The sequence below is a fragment of the Echinops telfairi genome, unplaced genomic scaffold (genome assembly GCF_000313985.2).
Source record: "Echinops telfairi isolate 266 unplaced genomic scaffold, ASM31398v2 ScPeMD7_23;HRSCAF=83, whole genome shotgun sequence".
Classification (NCBI taxonomy): Eukaryota; Metazoa; Chordata; class Mammalia; order Afrosoricida; family Tenrecidae; genus Echinops; species Echinops telfairi.
In genome coordinates this window covers 42,179,779-42,202,207 of record NW_022103920.1, presented here as the reverse complement: position 1 = coordinate 42,202,207, position 22,429 = coordinate 42,179,779, and the positions used below count along the sequence as shown (strand labels likewise).

At 39.8% G+C, this 22,429-nt stretch overlaps 1 protein-coding gene across 2 annotated transcripts in view; it reads right to left on the bottom strand.

Annotated features, from left to right (window-relative positions):
- Positions 1-22,429, bottom strand: part of RELN (reelin) — a 549,393-nt gene that overhangs the window by 248,279 nt on the left and 278,685 nt on the right. For both annotated transcript variants that reach the window (XM_004702602.2, XM_004702603.2), the window contains exons 7-8: positions 18,675-18,771; positions 11,873-11,924 (exon numbers count right to left, since the gene is read on the bottom strand). In XM_004702602.2, the coding sequence (XP_004702659.1) occupies positions 11,873-11,924; positions 18,675-18,771 (149 nt within the window). The remainder of the gene's footprint in view (positions 1-11,872; positions 11,925-18,674; positions 18,772-22,429) is intronic.

The window sequence follows — 22,429 nt, the reverse complement described above, 5'->3', positions numbered from 1 at the left end:
CTTTCTCCCCTCCATTTATATCAACAGCAAATGTCATCAATAAACATGAGCCATAAAAGCATGTAAAGAGTCTGTGATATTTTTAATGTAAAAAATTAATGCTTAAAAATTTCTACATGCTATAGAAGTTTTACCTTACATAAATGATGACTACTAGGTGAAAACTGGAACACTAGCTGTGGCATACCTCAGAATCCCCGTAGCTTTTCAAACAAGTATTACGGTGAGCAAAGCAATGCAATATTAACAAATAAAGGAAAGGTGACAAGATTTAACTACTACTTGGAAGGGAAAGTTAGGGCTCTGTGCAAAACAATATAGAAGAAATAAATATGTAGCAATAATTCTAACAGATTTGTAGCTAGAAACAGGAACCAGCGGTTGTACCTCTACATGCCAAGGCCCGTACAGGAAGTTGGAAGCCAATAAAGGCTCAGGGGCATGTGCCAATTCAAGCCTGAGCCAGGTGGGCGGTACACCTAGGTGGGCCGTATACCTGGGTTGGCCCAATCTAGCCAGGTGGGCTTAATTCAGTCAATGGGGTCAACCAGAACCGTTGACCACACCTCCCAGCCAAAGGCCTTAAAGACCAGAACTTCAAGACCGCCGCTCTTTTCAGCTGCTCCTCTGCCTTCCACTCGGCTGTGTTGTAGTCTCTGGCCTCAGGCAGCCAAATGTGGGTGTGCAGTCCCATGGGGTTGCCCATGTTCTGTGGCTGTAAAACCTGAAACTTCTGCTGTCCTTCATAAAAACCCACTTGGATCACCAACCAGGCTTTGGAGTGAGTTCTTTCTTGTGTGAAGCTAAGAACCGAGGTGTTTCCCACCTGAGAAACCTAACAGATTTACCACCAAACTGATGAAGTATCAGCTCTAGCTAGGTCCATGTCTCCCACTTGCAGGAGCACCCATCTGGGCCCCGGGAGGAGCCTGAGCTACGTGTAAAAAGTGTTCTATAACACTTGCAGTGCCTTTAGATGGCTCTCTCCTTTTGGACTTCCCCTTCCTCACACTCTGCCTGAGGTCAGGTGGAACTGCAGTGGCCATGGTTGCTCTGGGGATCCAGGAAGGAGATATCATAAAGAATCGTTCAGATTAGTCACTAAACACCGAAAGCTAAGATCCTCTGACATCTTACAATCTGCAGATGAGTGATATGACAAACATTTGTCCAACATATCAATAATCCTAAAAATTGACATGACATTATCAGTGAGGAGCTAAGAAGTTAAACTATTAATAATAAAATGCTGGTTGACTGAGCTAGAAACGGAGTGAATTGTTTTTCTATTTTCCCTATGCAAAATATGACTAACTCATTGTCAGAGGAAAAGTATTTTAAGAGTACATAGTCAAAAACCGTTTTTAAAAAATATACTACATTTCAGGCAGTAGATAAGTAGAGAGTATATTATATTTCTATATTTGATTGTGGTATTATCTGCTCCTAAAATGTATAGTTTGATGTGATTTCTTTTCTCGGTCTCAGTAAGTATTCATACTTTACCTAATTTTGAATGTGTAACTTTATATTTATTTTTGAATTCTTTTTAAAGAGATCCTTACCTGCTGCTCCTGTTGCCTAGCTACCAGGCCCCACATCACCTAGACACACACATACACCTATAAACAGTCTGTGCTGCACAGGTGTTCCTGCCTCTTCGGAACATCTTCACGCACAGCCCATGATGGGCAGGGCCGCAGACTCCAGAGTACGTTTTCCACTTTGCTACACATGACACAATACAGTGACAAATGCATTTTGACAATAAGGTCAACAATCAAGAGAATGAGAACCGATGATTTTAAAATGATTTTTCTTCTCTAGTATGTAAGCCTGGTTTGACCCACTTAAAATATTTCCTAAGAAAATTAACTATACTCTAAATGAATTAGGATTAAGGAGACCAGTGTTAAGTAACTGCTGACACTCATAGCTCAGTTGGAACAGACTCAGTGGCAGTGGGCTGGGTTTGCTTATACAAGAAACATGCTATTTAGTTTGGGAACATTGAGGAGATGATCCTGAGTGAAACCCATATTGACATTATTGATGCTCCGGAGAGCAACAAAAACCAGAGAACCTGGCACTTCTGGGACTCACTAACCTGAGTGCTTCTGTGGGCCCAGAGAATTCTGAAGGGCGCTGAGTTCACAAGGTCAAGACTATACAAGCACGTGATCAATTAGAAATGATGCGTAATCAAAGAGAAGCACACATTAAACAGAAAATCTGTTCAGTGGCCAACAGCCCTTTAACCGTAAATACATATAGGAAGGCAGAATGCAAACTCCTTCAGGTTTCCAAAAAAAATCACAAATAAACTTCTTTTTAAGGATTTCTTGATTTGGCATGAAATCAAAGTCCCTTAGAGAACAGTAATATTAGTAATTTCTTTCATTAATAATTCTAGATTTATTTCCTTCTTCAGAATAACAGCCAGGCAGATCCATAATTCCCTCAAGTTTGAGGAGTTTCAGAATTGAAATGAATTGCTTGATTAACAGATTTCAGAAAGGTAATATGGTACATATATCACACATTATGCAATGTCTACAGCAAGATCTGGGGCAAAATTTTATACACAAATGAATTCGTATTTCTACAGTTAAATGCATTACGATTCCATATAAATAGAATAATGATTATAAAGATTCAGCTTATGTCCAGTATTGTCATCGCACAGGGAGAAAAGAAAGAGGCAGTGTTTTCAAGTGCTTCTTTGAAATTTGGAATTACAGATTTGGGAATGTGAGCCTGGCCCCTCTCTTTCTCTTCACTTTTATTTCTCTATCCTTTTATAGTAGAAAGATCAATCACTTGGGTTGCAGTCTCCCAAGGCCTCGGCAGTTTTATTTTTTATTGGGTTATGTCCTTCTCCAGCAAGCCCAGGACTTTTCAAAGTAATTCAGAGCAGAAACAATAGAAGGAGCTACTGTCCTCTCGGGGACTGGAAGGGGTTGCCTGGAGCAGCCTCCTTCCCCTAAGGTCTGCCTTGAAAACAAGTTGCCTTTTTCAAATGTAGCACAGGGCCACAGAGAAGGAGAGAACTGATCCCGCAGAATTTATAGGTGGGGGATGCCCGGCCAGAAATCATGCCTGGGGAGAGTACAACCCGCCCATAAATACTGAAGGCTGGAGGAGTGTTGAGGGTACAGAGCCGGGCTGAGGATTCCTGCAACTCAAGGGCTGCCACTGCCATGATTCATTCTTGGACCTCAGAGACAACAGGAACGTGTAAAGGACCTCATCTGACCTAGAAGGATCATAACATTATGAAACAGATGTGATTTGGCTACTTAGAAACTCCTGGCAATGACTGGTGCAAATCTCAGCATGGTCAAGACATACTTTCATCTTAGAATCGATAAATGGGAGACCGGACCATTAACTGCAGGTTGTAGATGAACAGAAAGACAGAAAGATTAGTGGGGCATTTTCAGAGAAGCTTGTATAAAGAGCTCCTCCTGGTTGTTGCCAGGGGATTTTCCACTCCACCCTAGACTAGAGCGGCCAAGGAAGGGACTTGGCTCATGCTGCATTCAAATGCGACGAGCAACAGAAAGATACTAGCAAAATAAGCAGTTCCGGCAATTCCCCACGTGTTATGGACATGTTGAGGACAATACTATTCACCTGGGGGAAAACACTCCCACTGCAGCCCAAAGCACTATAGAAAAACTCGGTTGAAATGTATTTGCTATGTCACAATTTGCCTTCCAAAATTCTGCCCCAAACAAATCATGGAACATTATTCATCCAGATGATTGACATTTGGATAGTTCTGCAAACTCCTGTTTGATTGTTACACTGGAGGCAGCCACGCAAGTTCTTCCAGCAACAATAATGATATCGAACAAGAATTACACGGCATGTGGATTTTTAGTTTTTTCTGCTGACTCATTCAGAAAACCACTAAGACGATCAGTTCTATTGACCCCTGGCTTCACAGTCACCCACTCTAAGTCGAGCAACTTCTCAACAATCTGGCAAGCCCAGAAGTATGATGGCTTCTGGTTTGTAGCCTATGAAATTCCAGGTAACTGGTTCATGTGTGTTTTAGATTTCATGTTTGTCATCTTCTACTTAATACCCTACAAATACCTGTAGGTTTCTGGGCATATTGCTTTGCAACATGTCTGGTCTATTTCATTAGTTCCACTGATTTGTAAGTTTTATGAATTAAAAAGGGTGATCAAGTTTGTTTTCTAGTAGTGAGCTAGCTTCTACCCTGATACTCTTCAGAGCAAACTGTTTTTATAACAATTATTATCTTTCTCTACCTCAAATAGCCACAGAGTACTTTGGGATGCAGGCTTCAAAGTACTGTAAAAGAAATACAATCCACTAGAAGAGGAGGATTTGGCTCCAGGTTATGGGCTTTATCAATGCTCAGATCACGGGTAAAATAAGTGCACGGAGCAGGCTCCTGCCTGAGCCAAGTGTCTCGCCCAGCTCCTACTAGGAGAGTTCTCAGCTGTTGTCTTCATGACTGATCATGCTTACACATCCTACCACACATGACTGATTTGGGCGCTCATGAAACACAGGCTCCATTCACCTTCCCTGTGCCCAGTGAATACATCCGAAATCATTGGTCAGCCCAAATGATCAATTAAACAATTATTTGGATATGGAAATCAACAGTTTGTGCTTACCACTCTGTGTGCTACCCATCAAAAGTACCCACAGACGGCCTCTAGCGTCTGTTTAATGGGGGTGCTTCGCACAGCGAGTCGGACTTATAAAAAGAACTATTTATAAGGAAGCAAAATTTCCACTTCAGATATCTTTTCAAACTGATACTAAGGGTTAAAGGAGGTCAACTAAAGCACAACAATAAAAATCTTCAAGAATATTCTGTACTTACTTTAAAAAGACCAAAGGAAAAACAAAAAAACCTCTTTAAACTTGAAAGACTTCTTTCATAAGAAAAAGAGCCAGGTTTTAACTGCAACTCTCCTCCTCCTACTGTTAATGTTTGCTCGTTTTTAAAGAGAAGTCAATGCTGATGATTTCTGTTTGGATGAACTTTATTAGTAAACAGGCTATTGGCTGTGCCAACCTTTCTTTCTGGAGAAATCCGACAGGATGTGATTTATGGTGCTTAACAGTTTGTTCCTCAGTCACTTCCCTGGCTGAAATGTTCAAACCTTACTGCGTGACTTCTTTCAGTTTATGGCAGATGGACAATGACCACAGGATATAAACCGAACAGCTGTCCGCCTTCCCTTTTGTACTCTTCTTCCCTCTAGTCCTGTTCCCGTTTCCTCTGTTAAAAATATTTGTATATCTTCATTTTCACTGCCATTGCTCTCAAAGGGAGGGAAGGATTGGTTCTCTTCCAATTTATAGAAGGCCCAGGCCACCTTCTAACCATTTCCAGATATCTACCTTTTTGCCAGTTTCCTGGCAAGCCCAGAGTATAAACTTCCACCAGTGCCGATGTGAGAGGGGCACAGGCAGAGAAATGTAAAAGGCCAGGCTTTGCCAGCTTCCTTGCTGGGCAGTCCTCCTTTCCCCCAAGCTGGTCACATAACCCACGCATGCCTGGGTGCTCCTCCAGGCCCGTTTCCTGGAAGATGAGTTTGTACTTTAGGCAGCAGGTTTTAAGCCCCTCTCTCACTTCACCACACTGGATGCTGACTGAGCTGTCCTCTTGGGACCTAGTTCTTTTAACAACCTCTGCCTTGTTCTCCCTGAAGGGTGCCACCTCCCCACCCCCATCCCACCACCCATCATTGCTTTGCTGATGCTATGGGTGGTACACACATTCTCCCTCAGTCTCCCTCCCAAAGGAGGAAGTCCTGCCTCTGGTCTTCCCTCTTTCCAACAAGCTGCACTCTCATGTTGCTCTGCATTCCAGGGCACTGGAGTCTGCGCCCTTCCACGAGCAATCACCGAATCCTGCTTAACTGGTTTCTTCTCCTACATGGGTGCTTTTCATCTATTGGACAAGAAGCTCCTTGAAGGCAGAGCAGTGCCTTCCTCACAGTGCATGTAGCAGACCCATCATGAAGTATCTATTGTGCATTTTTCTCTTACAGGAGAGTTCTGGAGCAAGAATCCTTGATGAATGGATAAGGAGGTGGACATTGTTGGCTCAGATGAAATCCAAACATTCCCCATGGCTTTCATGCAGCATAAAACTCATACCCTCTTGCCTCAGTAGTCAAGAATGTATACAGCACCTTAATCTGAAACAAAAATAAGCCCCCCTTCTATCCTTTCGGTTTAACTCAATTCAGTTAGCTGTGATAACAAAATGCTGTCCTCCATACGAAGATGGAAACTTGTCTATTCTTTGGCCCTCAAGGAATATTGAAGCTGTAAAGGGTGAAAGCAGATATACAGAAAAGGCCAGTCTATAAATCAAAGCAGAACAAAGTGGGTCATAAAAACTACAGAGAGGAAGTGAGTGGTCCTGGAGAGTGAGCTGTGGAAGCAGGTAAGTTTCCACAGCGCAGTGGTGTTTGGATGAGGCCATTAGGCCTCTGTCGATAATCAACTGCTGTTCAATCTTGGTTGTACTCTTCTACCAGAACAGCCCTCAGTAGTTATTTGTAGAATGGATTTGTGCATATATGTATGAATGACTCATTGATCTTTTTAAGTCTCATCAAAGTGAAAGACAACCTATTGAAAATTTTAGAAGAGGAAGAGTATAGTGCTGACTTTCAGATTTTTTAAATTTAGATAAGGATAATCTTTTATTTAATACAAGTTTTAATAATTCAAAACCACATGTAATCAATCTCAAAAGAACCTTCTGTTTTAGTATGATTTTTCAGTATTAAATATTCCCCTCTTGTTACTTAAACTGGGATTTAAGAATTTGGGGCAAAGTAAATTTAAGATATACATGACGCTCACCTAAAAATAGATCTTTAAAAAAAAAATCTAGTCTTTTAAAATGCATATTAGCTAAATAGAAACAGGTTAATTCCAGAATGAGGTGAAATAATCTGAAATATAATCTTACCCATTTTTATTTATATAATTCTAAAGAATCATTCATATTCCTAAATAAATTATTTATTGTTGTATTAAACTTAGATAATTTAGAAATGTTTCATATTACAAATATTTTAGTTTCTTTGTGTTAATAGAGATTTCTGAAGATCCGAAAAGCAATTCTTAAATAAATCTTGCTCAAATATATTTTAAATCCAAGAGTCTTAAGCTCAAATAAAACATGCATATGACTTTAGAAAGCATATAATTTAAGCTAATTTTACTGTTAAACTTTTCTAAACTCCTTTATTTGATTGGTGTCTGCTCTGAGTGCAAGCCACCAGAGATTTTATTATCCCTTGCTTCTAGACGCTCATGTTTTCACGATATCATAACACAGGCCCCACGGTCTCACTTACCAAGTAGACTGACTCCTGGGGAAAAAGAGAATCTGAGTTAGAAATAGATTCCAGTGCATTCACAGAGGAAAGGAGCCATGACTCACACCAAGGGGCAGGAGGCTCAATTTCTCCTCCCCCAGAATTTTCTGTGGTAGCAGAGTTGAGAAGGAGCGTAGGTGTCTCCAATGAATCAAGTTCGGAGTAATTAAGATGTTTATGCATTAAGCTCAAGGGAAATTCTAGCTGCTTTCCTTATGTGGAATGAAAGATAATATCAATTACAAGTGACATCTTGTTCAATATATCTATTTAAGGGAAGAAAAAAGATTTCTTTTATAAAGCAATCTTCCTATCCATCAATAAGATTATCTTCAGCTTTTAAAGTGTGCCAATTTTTGTTATTCAAAATAGACTTATGCCAAATGAGTAGCTTTCATTTTTCTCAGATATTCTGTAGCAAGTTATAGTTTCTAAGAGAATAATTCAGAACTAAGGCTATTTTTATATATTAATCTGTAAATATATTAGTGATTGAATTACTTTTCTGTCACAGGATGGTAAAACCAAAAAAGAGGCCCAAAAGATTGCACATACACAAATCCCTCAATGTTTAGTAGATCAAAAATCAAATTTTTCTTTCAGGTAATAAATCTCTAAATTATGAGCAAATAATTCATATGGTTAATCTATTACTAGTTCAATAATTATATTCTTCAATAAAAAACTTTGGCATATATACATTTTCCTACTTGTTTAACTAAAAGCATAGTTTATTTGTGATTCTCAGTTTTCTTCTGGGCCCTCTTTTTCACTGACTAGGTCCCCAGAACCCTCAGATCCTAGTTCCTAGGCATGGAATGTCTGACTGATCGCTATGAACTGTTTGGTTACATAATGCTTTGATGTTTCTGTAATGGTTGCTTGTCACTGAACCAAGAAATACTTATGAACATCTAATTATTGTCCCCTGACAACTGCTGAGGCTATTAAAATGGACAAGACAGATTTACTGCTGAAACCAAACTATTTGTTCTTCAGGTGTATGACTTCTGTTTGTTTGTTCATTCAACTCTAACTTGTCTCACTTGTATGTCACAAAAGAATCCAAGCCATTATCATTTTTACTTTTCTTCCTTTATAGTCACTGAGACCACTGTTTAGGGCTGGTGGGTAAGAAACCTGGAGGATTTTGTAGGCTATAATCCTTCTCTTTCTTTTTAATTTTAAAGTTTAACTTTCTTTTTTATTTTTTTGTCTTACTTGTTTGTATATGTGTGTGTTTAATTAATTTTCCCCTTTTGTTTGTGGAATGTAATACATTCAAATAAGAGCATGTTCACTGTTGTTGCATAAACCACCTCTTCGAATCGGTGACAGTGCCCCACTGAACGCCGTGTGTGTGTGTGTGTGTGTGTGTGTGTGTGTGTGTGTGTGTGTTTCTTCCCTTGCATGCTCCTCCCTCCCACTCACCTTCTCACCTTCTTGTCCTCCTCCTCCTCCCCCACGCCATCCTGGCCTCCTTGCAGTCTTTTGTATGAAAAATATTATTATTTAAAATTTTTCCCTTATAATAATTTATAATCATAAAATATTTATCTTTATGAAATTGACTAACTTTGCTAAGCATCATGTTCTCTAATTTTGTCCATGTCTTGAGGGTGTTTGACAGGTTCATCATTGTTTTCGAAAGGATCCATACTATTCCACTATGTGAATGTACCAGGGTTTGTTTATCCAGGAGCATACGACTTTAAATACCGTACTCTTTATTTGACTAATGAATCCTATTAAGCTGAAGAGAGAGTTGGGCTAAATTGAGCAAACATCTATTTGGTTCATTCTTGATGAATGAGCCAAGGCAGATCTTTATCGAGGAAGAAATGAGTCTACCCTAAGCCAACTGCCCAGTTCGTCTGACTTAAGAAAGAGTTTCATTGCATTTCTGTATTGCTCAAGAAAGACAGAAGCCGCCCCTCATCCAACGTCGATGAACTCTCCAGATGGATATAATTCCAGGTGACAGTGCTGAAAGTCACACAGTCAGCCCCTCTGCTATAGTCAGGTACTCAGTGACTGTCTCTGATTTTGCTTGTATTCACTCTGTCTCTTCACATGGGAAATTTTTCTCGGTCCTTTCCATTAACCTGTGGGTGCCTTTCAGAGATTACTCTCTTAAAAAGTCTCCCTGACATGTTGACTCACAGGACCTAGCCAGGCCCTACTGCCCTGAGGATCTGCACACATCCCCCAGCTCGGTTTAAAATAGTCGGACCACATTCCAAAGCGTTCACATTCCCACGTGTATCCATCACCTTCTTCTACAGCAGGAGGTGCTGAAATAACTGTTTTCTTGATTTTTTTTTTTGGGGGGGGTGTCTTAATATAGTTGTTAAGCTTAACACAATGCTGGGTACATAGTATATACTCAGTGGGGCTTTGTTAAGCAAACGACAGCTACAGGGCTCTGGCAGCGTGGCCTTTTGATCCAGCCCCCCACCCCCACCCCCGCCTGATACATTAATGAGTTGAGAAGCATCTGTGAGATCCTGGTTTGCAAGGGCATCATCTCGGAATTTCTTCCTATCCCTGAGGAAATCTAAAGGAAACGGGTAAATGGCCCTAAGGCCATAACCATAAATCCTATAAGTTGAATCTAATGAATCAAGTGAGGATTGTAGCAGATCGATGCCTCAACACAGAAATGGATATGAGATCGTTCATTCGGGTGGAAAAATGAAACCTTCTAAGCATATCATGTGACAGTTTTCAAGATGATTTAGTTATTGATAATATGATAAATTTTAGGCTTTAGAACTGCCTTTTCAGAATGCATAAAAATTCATTTAGCATAAAATCCACTTGCTCAAGATGCCCTATATACATATGTATGTGTGTACACAAACATGTGAACATAAACATCAATATTTATGTATTTTAGGAAGAAGTAGGAGGGCACTGCTGCTGAGCACTGGCACGGTGGAGTTTACTTGTGATGTCTTTGGTAATGACAGCCGTTTCTGGGCATTTAGCTCTCAGGCACTGTTTTGGACAGCATCCGTCATGTGGTTGAAAATGTTTACAAGAGCAATATGGAAATATCACGACGATGAGACATCTCTCCAAATGTGGTTTATGTGTCCACAATTATGAGCATAACTCACCAATGAACCCATAAATGATGATGGAACCCTCTAAAAACTTTCTCATGTCAATCTGGATCATGATGCCATGCAATGGACATTTAACACACCGAAGAACTTCCTAAGGAGTGACATTGAATCTGACAGACAATATCTAATCACTAACCAATAGTGAGTTTAGTTTTTGAGTTTATTAATATAAGTTTAGAGAATTCCTAATACACACACATAAGATGTTGAACTGTCTACATACAGTTTTTATAACATATCCTTAAAATATTTTTTGAATTGATTACACAAGCAATGGCTACTTAAATAACATTGCTATTTCAGTATTTGGTTATTGTGTGGATTAAACAATTCATAATAAATATGCCTCACTATGACATCTCTAGGATTTGTGCGTATGCTCCAGTCTCGCCTTCATGCCGTCCGTGTGAAAAGGATGGTGCTGTCCTGAGCACTGTCGCAATGACATATACCAACCTGGAGTGGACTGCCCACTGCACTTTATTCTTCAGACAAGGAAGCAGCTAATGGTTTGCTTACGACATTTTTCTTCAGTCTCAAGAAATTTTACTCTCAAAATTCAATATGTAAATCCTCCAATGAAATCTCTAAGTAACAATCACAATTTTTCACTCTTTTGTTTCATTCCAAAATGATGACATATTATTATTTCACTTTTGATGATAAAATTGCTAGCTGAAAAGGAGATTTCTAAAAGCACAGTTAAATGATAAATCTAAGATAAAACCAAAAAATAAGGAAATCAACAGTGACAAAAAGGACATGACTTGAAGGAAAATTCTCTTCGGTACAATCAACCATACTGGGCTCCCAGCTGTGAGAACACACACTTGCAATCAGAATACTGGCTACTGCGTGAACCTGCCCTTTGCTAATGGCGACTCTCACAGACAAAGATGGTGGGGGCTGGAGGATGAAGGCCAGGAGCACAGCTGCCAGGGCCAACAGCCCTATGTCACAACGAGAGGCAATGAGGAAGTTTTCCAGGTTATGGGAACAGGATTAACAGAGTCAGGACCCCATCTAGAAGACAGCATCTCTTTCCTTCAACATTCCCCTTGAAAACTCGTTCAAGTTGTAATATGAGCAAAAACAAATCCAGAAAGGCAATTCTGCTGCAATATATTCAAAATCCACGTGTAAATCGTTTTAAGAGCTTGTGGGTTACAGATAGCATTCTTTAGTACCATGTACTAGAGAGAGAACACAATGTGTCATTTTTAAAAAACCCAGCTTTCTTTCAAGTGTTTTAAATAACTCAGCTAGTCTCACTATATACCTGATTGTACAATACGAGTAAAACAAATATTTCCAAGTAAAAGTATTGCAATTGCTGAAAACACTTACCAATGGAAAACTGGAGGACAGAGGCTGTTGTTGTATTAAGGACTGTGGTAATCTAGAAAAAACATACAAAGGTAAATTACAAAAGAAGGAAAAGAGACTGGAGTAAGTTTGGGGGGAGGGCAATGAAAGGCAGCAAAGGAGGGAAGACAAAGATCTAGTGACAGAAAGTTGTATGTCTACATTCGTTTATTTTTATCAGTATCTGAACACATGCATGTTACTCTGAGCAACCGCGCTGTGAGATTCCAATTTAGGCGCTAACAGTAAATTGATCATGGCTCTGTCAATAGTGGCATCTATTGACAATCTTTCAAGATATTTACCAGTAATTTCTCCACTCACCCATCTGACCCTCTCCACCCTATGATTAAGTAAAAAAATCATAAAAAGTCATAAACAAACGTTGGAAGATAAGGATAAATGGAGAAGAAAGGCATTGTGAAAATGAAATAGAATTATGATAACTAAAAGGGTGCAGCATTTCTTTACGGTTATGGACCAGTGTGGTACTGGTTACACAGCTCTGCATACTGGGACCAACTGTGTAACCAAGTGGTTACACAGCTCTGCACTGGGACCAACGAGCTGTATGAGACTCACTTCTCAACAAGTCTGCTACCCAAAAGTAAATAGAAGCAAGGACCTAAAAGTCATCCTTCCAAGACATCAAAACAAACCCAGAAACAATCTTTTTCCCTTTGTTTCATGAAGAATCATGAAACATTTTCTTAAATATTTTCCCCTCTTCTAAAGAGGAACGGTAATTTATCTTTTTCATTTACTTATTTTATAGGAGAGTGACTTTGATCCATGCCAGCTCAACCAAAATGAGAGTTAAGGTTTTCATCTTAAATGAATCTATTGCTCGGTTCCAGACCCCCGATGCTACATTAAGGGATGTCTCCCATGACTTCCACGCCATCAAATCGAAAGGAGGTATCGTGCTTACAGGGGCAGACACAATGGGCTATCTTCCAGTCGCTTCCTGTGGTCTCACAAATACCTTTAGTTATCCCTATACATTGTCAGCTCCCACGAGCTAAGCTCACAAATGAAGATGAGTCCGGTGACAGCGGACCAGGTCACACGATTGGCCAAGGGAACTATTCGGTTGAGACGTGAATCTCAAGTGTGGTGTGTGCCTCCCTTTTTGCCCACTACTGTCCATGCAGTAACTATCCTGGAGGGTCTGCGAGACTGATCCTGGTGGTACAATAAACGGTGCTTGTGCCACCTGTGGGGTCGAGTCCCATAGCTGTGCCCTTCACCAGCAAACTGCAAGATGCAGGAAATATGTTAGGTTCCACATTACAGGTGCTAACTGACGGTGACCGTGTGCTTGGACTAACCATTGATTCTGAATGCCTCTTCATCAGGGAGGCGAAGGGGCAAGGGACGACTGGCTTTCGTTTCTGTTCCTTTTCCTGTTGAGTTCGTGAGTGAATTTGTCAGCAATTAGGAAAAAAAATTTGAAGAGAAAAGAAAAGAACAAGAAGCACCTCCTATACAGCCCTCTGATCTATATTTACATTTGGGGGTTGTCAATTATTTACTGCTCTTCAGCTCAAACATGTAATTTCAAACTGCGAAGTGAAGTCTTTGGATGGGAAATTCTAAAGCATAAAGGCGTGCTCACGGGGCTTTGGATAAAGGTTTAGTACCACCATGAAAGACTGATCATTTTGTCCCTACCAAATTTCCCATTGCTGTCAGATTGATTCTGACTGATAGTGGCCCCCTATCTCATTGCTCTTAACCCCCAATAGTTGCCAAACTGCCGAGCCCGAGCCTGAGAACCGGGTGAGAGAAAGCTTCCGTGGGCGGAGCCGGGGGACCGGAGAATGCACGGCCTCTGCTTCGCGGCCCGTCATTCTGCACTGTCCCCAGAACATACCCATTCTAAAAACCAGGTGATCCTCCGTTAGCCTAAATTCACCTTTCGAACGACGCATCTGCAAACATGTGAGAATAATTCACATTTTAAGTTCCCAGCACACGTGCTCTGAAAGAAGTGGTCGGATCAACTCCTCTTCATTTTACACTCGCAAATGAGCTCAGGGTCCCCTCACTGAGCTGCTGCCTCTCACTGCTTTTGCCTTTATTGAAATGAAATAGCTGCCTGGCTAAATTCTCAAGACGGGAAATTCCCCTTTGGGCACGTTAACAGGCAGAGTTAACAGGACGGGCTGTGTGATGGGCTGCTACTAAGCACAGTGTCAGCAGTTCGAGCCCACCAGCAGCTCCAGCGGCCATGTGACTGCCTGTGAGGTCACTAAGAGTCGGCATTGCCTCAGTGGTGGGGAGAGGTGGCTGAGCATTAGCCTACCAAGGTCCTTTGTTTTTGATATTCAGAAAATGACATTTATGAAGGTTTTTCCAGAGTGGAGTTCTGATAACTAATTACTTTCTATCAGATCTCACTGGAAAGAGTTTTTGCTGGACTGTGTTGAAGTTGTACAAATCTGTGAACTTGAATGAAAATAACTTGAATGAAAATAAAAATGTAAACTGATAATCGAGCCCTTCACCGCTCATTCAATTGATCTGGCTTCCGTACACACAGCTTGGGTACAGTACATATTTAGCTTTCACAGCATAAAGATGGTATGGTCTCATTGAAACTTGGAAAAGATGCTAAGGAGTAAAAAGGGGATGTCACCTCCACTGTTTTCATTTTGTGGCCTTTCACTCTGTACCATAAATTCTTCTTAGGGAAATATGTGATAGGAATGCAAATCTGCATGGGTGCTCTTTTCCTAAACTAACAATCAATGTTTTCAACATGTTCCTTTTTTAGTTGACATGCTAACATCACATCAATTACACAGCTAGAAACTGGGCCATTCAGCATTTCGAAGCCAATGTGAAATAAACGGAAATAGTAAAGCAACAAGCTCCAATTTGATATATGGATCCAATAAATTAGCACTTCCATTTTTATGCTATGGCCATTTGAATTTTGGCTTTTTATTTTTAGATTAAAAATTGATTAATAAAAACCAAAAATTGATTAATATAAACAAAAAAAGGAATCTGCTAAGCACTTCCACAGATAAAAATGAATTCTAAACTCAATTAACTTCATTGAAAACATTTTAATTTTGTTTTCAGGTTAATAGAAAATAAATTCACAGTCATAGTACATTATTTAAAACATACTAGAAAACCTTTCTTTTTTCGTCTACAAAGAATAACATGATTTACTTTACATTTGCCTGTAGGAATATTGTAACACCACCTGAGACTTGAATTATGAACACCTATTATTTTAATTTACATCTAATTAATTCTGTTTGTGTTCCTATTTCAACTAAAAACTTCAATTCATCAATGTTCTGATGCTCATACCTTTAATAAATTAAATATATCTACTGCTATGAAAGGAGTATTCATGCAGCAAAAAATAAGAACTGTGCAAAAATTAATTGGCTTTCACATTTTGATAACAACATATTCTTTAATTGCCTATCTAGTATCCTCTGTATTATCTTCCCCCTCCCCTCTCCCCACCCCTTACACATTTTACTGTGGAAACCAGTCTTTGATGACGGTAAAACTTAATAATTTTGAAACACAATATGTGTCTTATAACGGTGAAAAAGACAACTTGTAACTCAAAGTCCATCATGTAGAAGCTGCGGGAGGATAACGGGAAGGGAGAAAAGCAGAATAAAGCAAGAAATATTGCAAAGGGAGTATTAGGACAAAAGGATTGAGCCAGACTCTAACAATTGTTCTTATATGCTTTCTCAAGTATGTGAATGAATGTCATCTTCATGCCAGAAACACATAGCACGTACACAACAAAGTCTCATTAGCCACATGCTGATGGTAAGTGGTTTCCATTGCTGCTGATTTAGAATGTCCCTGTTTCATTTTGCATATGATCCAAGAATGTATCATTGGTAAGCAAAAGATAATCAGTTTACATTAGACGAGGGTAACCTGTTTCTGCCTAATCTGGCTTAAACCAAAATGGTTTTGTTGTTGTTAGTGTGATGTGTCCATTCACTCTTACTACTTCCTCAGTAATATGGAACTAAAGTTTAAAAATGATTTGAAACAAACATGACATTTTGGGTGGCTTGCAAGGATAAAATAAGGACAAATTTAAGAACAAAGCTCTGTATGAGGGTAAGTAAAAAAGTATCATTACAAAAGAATGTAGACCATTATTAAACAAACAAGAAGACAAAAAATCAAAATGTGACGTCATTGTTTTTCTATACACCTCTCATGGCAATGCTTCCAACTCTCTAACACACTGGGTTGCAATTCACGTGGCTGGCAGTTCGAAACCACCTGCGGGTCCTCAGGAGAAAGACTGGGCTTTCTACTCCCCCAAAGAGTTAGAATCTCAGAAACCCTGAGTCCTCAATGATTCCACGCTAGTGGGAGAACCCTCCCCTGAGGAGGTAAGCGCTCTTCAACTTACATCTTAGCTAAGCAGTCGTGGCGTCTGTGGGACTCAACTCGTGTTCCTTCTCACTGATCTTTGCATTTGGGGAACAAAAATAAACCTGAAGGAGTAAGATCAAGCTTGTAGGGCAGTTGGGATAAGGTTTACCAGGGAAAGCCTCATAAGACAACCCTCATGACCTTCAAAGAATGAGAAGGTCCATTGCTGGGGTGGGCAAAACAATTCCTCAGCTCACCTTTTCTGACCTTTTTCTTAACAGTGGCGTTTTCCATTTTGTTAAAACTTGTTCCTAATAAGTCCTTGAGATTGCCTGTGTTCTTTGAGAAAATGCATCAACATTACGCCTTTGGAATCCCCCAAAACAGATCCCTTAATGTCTGAGACGATCTCTCTGTCTTGAACTTTACTGGTCCAGCTGATCCCCTAGGAAGTCACCGTTTTGATAGGACCTGTTTGGAAGGTATCCCAAGGCAACTAAAACAAGCGTCCTACTGAAAGAATGTGTGTGCAGCCATGACGAATGCACAGGTATGCGGAAACATGCTTTGTTTAGACTAAACACAGGAATGCATGGACTGGAACGCTCGTAGAAATACTTTCGACTTATTCTCAACCCTCTGCATCCACAGGTTCTGCATTCATGGATTCAAACTAAGCACAGATTAAAAATATTCAAAGGAGAAAAAGGCTATTAAGTGGTCAAAAAAATCCCTCAAAGTCCGAGGGAACACAAAGTACTCTTTAAGTAGTATTTACATTGTATTAGGTGTAGGGTCCCAACGACACAGAAGGGATTAGATGGCAGTGAGTTTGGTTTGGTTTTTCAGAGAGTTGATTTAAAGCATATGGGAGGATATGTGTCAGTCATATGCAAATACTATGCCATTTCAAATAGGGGACTTGTCTGTCGACAAATGCGCGCGCGCACACACACAGGCACACATATGATGTGGAGCAGTTCTAACTCACCAGCCGCCCTGCAAAAGGAAAAGTGTAGCAGTTTGATTCCATAGAGATTTTTAACACTGGGAATCTTAAGGAGGCGTTCTACTCTGTCCTACAGGACCGCTATGCGTTGACATCTACTGCACAGCAATGGGCTTTCTGTCACAACTATCTATTAAGAGGCTTCAAAAAGTTTGTGGAAAAACAATGAAAAGATCATGGAACTTTCCATTATTTTTCTGAAACCGCCTTGTTCTATTTATTTACCCATCCATCCATCCATCCACTCTTCTACATGAGTTCCAGGTTAGCACAAGCAATTAAGCACTCAACTACTAACAGCAAGGCCAGTAGTTTAAATTTACCCAGAGGTTCCTTGGAAGAAAAGCGGAGGATCTACTACTGAAAGATCACTGCCATTAGCGACCTCTGAGTGCAGGTCTACTCTGAACCACACGGGTCACATGCGCTAGAACTTAACATTGATGCACGCACCAATAGGTCATGTATATCATGTTATCTAAAGATAGGTGCTGGATTTAGTGAGATTTACTGATGCGCACACTTTTTTGCTATAATTTTTACCTTTGTTTAATATACATTTTTTCCATTGGGGAAATTATTAAAGGGGTAACAAATGTTCCACAAGGAAGACTAAGCATCTCAAGTTCTGCTTTTCTTTCAGCCATTGATATGTGGCAGTATTAATCTTTAGCTTTGAGGTCAGTACTCGTGAAAAAGTACACCACCGTTTGCTTTTCCCTCGTGGTGACTGAGACTAATCACAAGAGTTTGCTGTCACTTTCATATGTCTAAGGGGCCCTGGTGGCACAGTAGGCTATACTGTGTTGTGCTAACTACAAGGTGGAAGGTTTGAATCCGCCAGCAACTCCATGTGAGGAAAATGAGGCTGTCTACCTGGGTAACGATTTAAAGTCTCAGAAGCCCAAAGGGAAGTTTTAATCTGCCCTGTACGGTTGCTCTGAGTCAGAATGGAGTTGGTGGCAGTGAGTTTCCTTTTTTGTGTTTTTTTAATGTAATATACATTTAATGTGTACATTGAAGTAGAATCGAGGACGAATCTAATAATTTCATATTAAATGTATTTGGCTTCTTAAAAAGAAATCATTATTTTCATTCAAAGCATTTCTTTCTACGGTAAATATGTATGCAAGAAAACACGTACCATTTCAATGATCTATACAAGTAGAGCTTATTAACATTAATTATGTTTCTCATGGTTTGGAAATAGATGAATCATCCCTCCAAGTTTTGAGGTATTTGTAACAGGACTCACAGTATAAATTCATAATATAATTATACTTCAAAATTTACCTGTACTGCACGAGAGCATTACATTGTCTAAAACAAAAAAACAAAACCCACAATTCAGTAGGAATGCATTGGGAATGGTATACATACACAGCATATACTTACCAATTCTCTAGGACCATATGGCTCACAGAAGGTGACAGCATTGCCATGCATAATGGCCCCACACTGGTCTCCAATCTCACAGTTGTTACACTCCACCCTATGGGAACACAGAGCACATCCCCAGTTTGAGACTGCAGTGTATAACACAAGGTGGTTTCTTGCACAACTAAGAGCAGAGATAATAGTAGCCGTCACTCAGCACAAACGAGTAGATAATGGTATTCAGTGCTGACACAGGACAGCCACAAAAAGAAGAAAAAGAAGACTGGAAGCCAGACAGAGCTGAACTTAAATACTAGTCTTTTCCTACTTAATGGCTGTGTTGGGAGAGTTACTTAGCAACCTAAAGTTTCAATTTCCTGATCTGTAAAGTGAAGCTAGTAATATACCAATGCAAATCTCCTCGGTCATTTGCAGGATTAAATGAGACAGTGTATAAAAAACACAAAGTAACAGAGTAAGCACTGAATGGCAGATGCTGTGATTATCAATAATGACATGTAATATATACTGTGCCCACTGAAAGGTTGTTTACAAATATTCAAAAATAAGCAAATTAATATTCATCCATATAAGGAATTAAAATAAAAAGCTGCTTTGAAAATTGTAAACATTTTTCTTTTGAATTATAGTCAGTGTAAATAACCAGAAGAGCAATCCTCAAATAAATGCATACAGTCTACTATGTTAAAATAACGGAATCAGATTTTATTTAGTCTACAGGTTCGCATACACCTGATCATTAGTGCACACAAATAACAATGCAAACAAATTTTGGATACTGGCTTATTACATTAACTTTGCTAATGAATTTATTAGTTGGCTTTACTATATTTCCACAAAAGAAGCAGTTAATAAAAGTGGATGAACGCACCCCAAAAGGAAATTTATTCACGTCTTGATCTAGTGGCAGGAAGCTGAGGTCTGCATGTACTCGCCTTGACTCTGCATAGTTACAGAAGCATTTCCAATGCTCTGACTGGTGACACCTCAACTCGCAGTCATAACATGCCTCACCTGTCGAATGACAGATCTGCTTCTCCTGTCTGAACCTCAGATCACATGAGAGCTCTATTTCATGCAGAAAGAATATTTTCAAAGACTTTCACATCCCAGGTGCCAAGCACTGTGGAAAGGGCACTGCGTCCTTGGTCTCAGAGGTCACTGCGTCATGCCCTTTCAGCTGGTGGCTAGTTTCAGAGAGAGGGAGTTGGAACTCCCACTCTAGTAGAACGAAGACAAAGGGTGCAAAGAGATCAGGCAGTCCATAAAGCCAGGGGACAGACACACAACTAGTAAACAAAAACACGGCCAGTGCATGTTAGTACTGCATCTGGGTACAAGGCTATGTATGACACAGAATCAGTACAAGTATGCGTATGACACACAATCGCTAAACAAAACATCAGTAAACAAAAACACGACCAATGCATGCTAGTACTGCATCTGGGTACAAGGCTATGTGTTCTACATGGAAGAAACAATAGGCATGATTTTACTATTCTAAGCTATCTTCTAAGACATGGAGGTCAACAATGTCAAGAATCTTTGATTTCTTTTTCTTTTTGAGAAGAAAAGAATACTGAAAAACCAAGAGCAGAATTTTTAATGTGAATTCTAAAATGTTAGTTTCTTAAAATACCATACATTATTAGAAGATTTAGATTTTCTATTGATTGCTGTGAAGCAAGATTCTAATAAAATGTCCTTGTCATTAGAACAGGCATAGCAGTAGCTTCATGAGGGCAACAAACACGTTTCGGCATTTAACCCTGACATGATGAATTCATAAACATAGGGGTCACTGAAGTCTGAGGGCTACAGGGCTTAGAATAGTATTTGGCAACATAGTAAGCACGATGTGTTAACTGTTATTATTTATTATGATCATTTGCTATTCATTGCTCCTGGGCTTCCACCTGCTTCAGAACCAGTATTGTTTTTTCCCACAAGTACCTATTACATGACCGTCTTGCTACTGGTTTTCTAAAGTGTACGTAGAATGTTTCCCCTACCCACAAAGGAGTGGGGTTGGGATAAAAGTGTACTAGCACAAAAGTTATAACAAGCTTCTTACTTTAGTGATCAAAGACTATTGGTCTCCAAGTCATTGTGAGATGACTGGAGGAAAACATCAACTTTAACAGAAGGAAAATTAGAAGGCCACTTAAACCTCACCATTTGCCTCTAGTTACTTTTAGCTAAAGGTATTATTGTTGCTGTCAAGTTTGAGGGCTGCTGTTTGAATTCTCCTATCGAACATTCCATCTCTAAGTAAAGATCAGCATTGCCCAAATCAACTACATACCAGAAAATCAGTATTTATAAGAATGGTGAGGATGTGATCCCGCAGAATGTGGAAGTTATGGAACAATATCATATATAACCCATGCAAGTAAAATTCTGCTGAAGACAATTTAAAAACAGGTGGAAACAGTACATCAACAGGGAGGTGTCGAACTTTCCAGCTGGATTCAGAGGAGGACATGGAGTGAGCAATAACACTGCCGATGTCAGATGGATCTTGACTGAAAGCAGAGAATTCCAGACAACATGTTTACTTGTGTTTCACTGACTATGTAAAGACATTCAACTCTGTGGACCACAATGAATTATGGATAGCATTTTGAGGAATGAGAATTCCAGAATACTTAATTGTGCCCATGCAGAACCTATACAAAGACAAAGAGGCAGTCATTTGAACAGAACAAAGGCTACTGGGTGATTTTTTTTTTAAATCAAGAAAGTTGTGTTTTACTATAATTATTAAATCTGTAAGCTGAGCAAATAATCTGAGAAGCTGGGCTAAAGGAAGAAGTGGAGGAAGACTTATGACCAGCCTTCTTATACGGTGGGCTGACATAGGAACAAACAAGTGTGTCTTGAAGGAAGTCACGTCAAAGTATTCTTTGGAGGCAAAAATGGAGAGTCTTGACTGTACATACTTTGAACGTGTTGTCAGGAGAGACGAGTCTTTGGAGAAGGACGTCAAAGAGGAAGACTTCCAGCAAGATGGCTAACACAGTGACCACCACAAGGGGCCCCACCACGGCCTCTGACCGTGACATGGCGCAGCAATGGGCAGTGTTTCTGTTCCGTTGTTGCGATTGTTGCATCGTATTTGATGTCTTTTAACAACAACAACAAAACGACTATCTTCATGGGAGTTGATCACCATGTCTTTTCACCCACTGATGGGTTCAAACCACAGATCTTTTAAGTTAGCATACCAGTGGTTACGTATGGCTCAACCAGGCTATCTTTATGGATGGCCTACAGCCATCCTACAGCCTACAGCACAAGAGAACCACTGAATTAGTGATAGATGTTTGATATGTTTTTAGAACCACTTCTATTATGTGGGAAACGAGAGCTAGAAGAGTAACATCCATAAGAAAAGAGAAAACAGACATGGTTCTTCTCACCCTCTGGCTCCGAACTCCTGCAGACCTTTCGCGTCTTCAGCATGTTGGATAGCTCCAGAAATTTAAAAACATGTATAAAGGCATTGGTATCTTGTTGGAGAAGCTTAAGAAATTCATAATTATTAGACATGGCCCACTGGGTTGCCACCTGGAGGTACAAGAGCTTTACCGAGGCTTGATGGGAAACATTTATTAGCTTCCTGTCAAAGCCTTTTAGATGATTTTGGCTTGAAATTCTCACAGTCTGCCTGGGTTTGTCAACATAATTTATTTTAATTTACCCTGAATGCTCATCCCTCTGGGTGGTCAAATTCAATCTTCCTTTAGAAA